General features: G+C 33.0%; 1 protein-coding gene across 1 annotated transcript; it reads right to left on the bottom strand.

Annotated features, from left to right (window-relative positions):
* Nucleotides 1-3,035: 3,035 nt before the first annotated feature.
* LOC127080116 (uncharacterized) lies at nucleotides 3,036-3,458 on the bottom strand. The gene has a single exon (XM_051020443.1). The coding sequence runs from the start codon at nucleotides 3,456-3,458 to the stop codon at nucleotides 3,036-3,038; it is 423 nt and encodes a 140-aa protein (XP_050876400.1).
* Nucleotides 3,459-3,954: the final 496 nt, after the last annotated feature.

Raw genomic sequence — 3,954 nt, 5'->3', positions numbered from 1 at the left:
GATATATGAGGCTTGTATGGACATGAATGAGCTCCTTCAAATCAATTCCATCCATCAAATCACTGATTAAATCCACAGTTGACCAAGTTTGACTTTTCTAGGGTTTTGCTTGACTGAAGCACCTTCTGATGAATTCCAAACCCTAATTCCTTGATATCTTGATTCCAAATGATGTCTCAAGATATATGAACCCTTGATGATTGATCATGGTGCCCAAATTCTGCAAGAATGGTCACCATCCACTGCAATGACTGACTTTTATTGATTTTGACCTAATTGCTGATGATTGCTTTAACTGCAAGCAACAAGGTTAAACTGACAATATTTTTGTACTTTTTGAATGATAAACATATGAAAAGCAAATATATACAAATGCAAAACATGCTTGGTGATCAAGAACCACACTCACAAGGCAAACCACCCATTAGGAGGGGAGCTAGGGCATGCAATGATCCTTGAGGCCATGATATGATATGATATGGGCCATGTTATGCTATGACCTAATATGAGAATGTATGTACAATGATAGGTGCAAATTTGAGGTGCTACACTCTCTTAATAGCATTGTCAACATAAAAACCAAATCAACTGATTGTTGCAGTCTTCATATTTGCAAACACATAGATCCATATGAGGAACTTTGACACCTTACAAACACTCGTAAATACATTTTTTCTTTTCTAGACAGAGTGTGACATGATGGGGGAAAACATATTCTTTTACCTATTTCTTCTAGGGGTAACTCTTGTCATATACCCATCTTCATCATATCTAGACGAGCATTCTTTCCATATTTTGTCTTACCTTGAATGTTGAGGAGTATTCCAATTACATTATCACACACATTTTTATCCACATACACCACATCAAGACAATGTATTACACCTAGGCTAGACCAATATGGAAAATCAAAGTAACCGACATTTTTTTCCAAATATTTTTCTCCACATATTTTTTTTGGTTCTTTACAAACACAACATTAATGTGTTGTTGTAGTTGATAAATTTCCTCCCCAGTTAGGGGATTTGGAAAGATATCAGACTCATACTCTCTGTTAAAATCCTTCTACAATCTATGATATCAATTATTGTGTCTTTGAAATTTTCGATGCCCAAGGTAAACCGTCTTTTTTCCATTCTTTAGTTGGTGGTGGCAATATCAGTTTCAGGTATAAGACACATTTTATATCCCTCAATGTTGTACTTAGACCAATTACCATATGCATGAAATTCGTTGATTATGCAAAATAACATGACACACATCATAAAATTTTCACCTGAATTTGGACCATCAACATCAACGACTTCCGCCTATAAAACACTTAAATATTTAATCAATGAAGTTGGATAAGTGTCTATGTCTAGTGATATTAAATGGTGTTAATGGAATTTAAGAGGAGAAGATGAAGTTTTGACACATTTATGGAAGAGATAAAGTTTTGAAACTCATTATGTAAAAAATGATGTTTGGAGAAGATGAAATTTCAAAACTCATTATAGGATAAATGATGTTTCGAGTTGTTTTGAGAAGATTAAAATTATATGGAGAAGATGAAAGTTATGTTTAGGGTTTGTTCAGTTTCTAAGGAGAAACGAAAATATCGCTTGTTCTGAAAACTCTCTCTTTTGTGGAAATATTATTGTGTTTGAGTTTTCCTATCGGCTGGGGGATAAACCGAAGGAATAGATAAAACTTTACCTCTCGGTTGCCACCCTAACTGAGGGAATAATCAACCCATATTTTAATTTTAAAAAAATAAAAGACACCATGTGAAAACTTTACCAATTGGTTTCCATAGCAACCGATGTAATAGATAATGTTTTAAACAAAAATATAATTAAAAAATGTAGATGTTGGGAATTGTAGGTGTGTCCCCTGTGGACTTTTCCCATCGATTAGAGGTAGTCTTTTTAAAAATAAAAATAAAAAAGTGGTGCGCCTATTGATTACACTTTGGTTGATTATTAGTTGATGTGAAAACTTTATTATAAAATCTATTATTTGTTATAGTGTATGCATCCCTGTGGTATATGAACTTTGAGTGGCTAGGAAGAGTATTTGTCTTACCAGGTGATATTCTATCTTTATTTGAGATTTTTTCCTTAGGAGATTTGGCTAGGATTAGAGGTGGTCGTATCATGATTTGATATTTAGTGGTGTATACTTTATGGAAAAACGAGATTTTTTTAATCTTTACATGACCACCGATTAACGAGGCTTTGGAGGATAAGTGTATCCTGCTTTCTTGAAAATAATTTCTTGGTAGGTCGCCAAGGTGTGCTTGTTCTTTCTCTAATTGACAAGTGGTCCCTATCTTTTGTTTGCGCCCATAGCAGTTCAAGTGCGTCTTCTAATTTTCTTGTGGGTCTGGGCCTAAGCTACGCATGGAGGTTTCTCCTTTGCCGATGATGGTTCATTCTTCCTAACATCTAGTATGTTTCTTCTAAAGGTAACTCTGGCTTTTTGAGACTCTTTTTTCTTGTTTTACATTTGATTTTTATGTTTGATTTTTAGGAGACATCTTATGTCGTTCATTAGTTTCACTTTATATCTTGTACTCTTTTGCCTCCATTTATTTTTATAATTATTTGCGATGAAAAAAAAATAAAGCAAACTGGTTGTAGAAATCAGAAGAAAACTCATATACATAGTGGGAAAAAACCTAACCAAGTAGAACCCAAAAGAGACGCACACAAAGAAACAAACCCTAAAAAAAAATTAGTTCAAAAGCATTTGTGCTTGCATAGCTAAATACACAAATATGAAATATCACAACTAAACTATAAACCTAAGTCAATCACACAAAAAACTCTATAAGCTAAAAACAAAATCTAATGGATATATATAGTCAAAGAAAAGATCATGTAATTGAATTGTTTCATTCAATAAATCAAAAGGCTTAAATGGATATATCAATATTAAAATAATCATTATATCACAATTTCAACTCTTTAATAACAAATCCAATTTGAAGGTTGAATCTAAACAATGCTAACAAAATTAACAGTGACCAACAACATATATGCTAAAAAAATCTATAGCTTAGGCAATTGCGTAGCTGATATAGGGTATAGTTTCTTCCTAACGATAGCACAAGATCGACCATCAATTAGTTTATTAGATTCAAGAGGATTGAAGGTATCTTTAACATAACGTTCAATCTTTTGCTCATTATCACCAAAGATGTTACATAGGGCATACAAATAATGCCAAGGCAATTTTCTTGTTGATCGCATTGAATGTCCTATGGCACGAAAAACGTCCCTGCAAACCATGCGACTCAAATCAAATGCTGAATGGTATCCTGGGACTGCATTCGGTGGTGGAGGTGGTGTTGGGTTTAGTTTCAGCCGTAGACAGTGTTCTATGGTGCTGGCTGTGGCAGGGATGTATGTCATCATGGCCAAAACAAATATCATAAGAATGATTTTCTGTTGAAAAGACATTGAATGTGACATTGTTAATGTGTCTTCGTTGGTAATTGAATCTAGATCTCGTTCTATATTGTTTTTTTTATTATTGGAAAGTTGTGTTTGTTATGTGTTGCATATTTATAGAATTTTTCATGGTGTTATTATTATTCTTTTTTGGGTTATATTAATGTTTTAATTTATTGGTAAACTTTTTTTTGGATCTCCTACTCCTACTTGGAAAATGAAGTGTATCTCAAAATTTAGGAAAATTGAGCCAAGTCTTATAACATCTATACTTGAGAGTGCTTTACTTAATATGACTCTAACTTATTACCTATTTTAAGAAATGAGTCGCGATAAAATGATATCGATATCGGTTGATATCGATACCGTTATTACCATTTTATTTTTAAAGAATAAATTATGGTTAATTTATACCACGACGACCGTAATCAGTGTCGCAATATTTGTATCGATCAAAATCTCAAAAGCCTTAACATTAACGTGATTACAACTTCTTTTTAAAACATGGCTTATTACC

This window comes from Lathyrus oleraceus, chromosome 5, assembly GCF_024323335.1.
Source record: "Lathyrus oleraceus cultivar Zhongwan6 chromosome 5, CAAS_Psat_ZW6_1.0, whole genome shotgun sequence".
In the NCBI taxonomy this organism is placed as follows: domain Eukaryota; kingdom Viridiplantae; phylum Streptophyta; class Magnoliopsida; order Fabales; family Fabaceae; genus Lathyrus; species Lathyrus oleraceus.
Note: the sequence above shows the minus strand (reverse complement) of the source record. Positions and strands in the feature narration are given on the sequence as shown.

Bases quoted from the DNA above. Each gene is read 5' to 3' on its own strand.
- LOC127080116 (XM_051020443.1), bottom strand. From the start codon at position 3,458: ATGTCACATTCAATGTCTTTTCAACAGAAAATCATTCTTATGATATTT.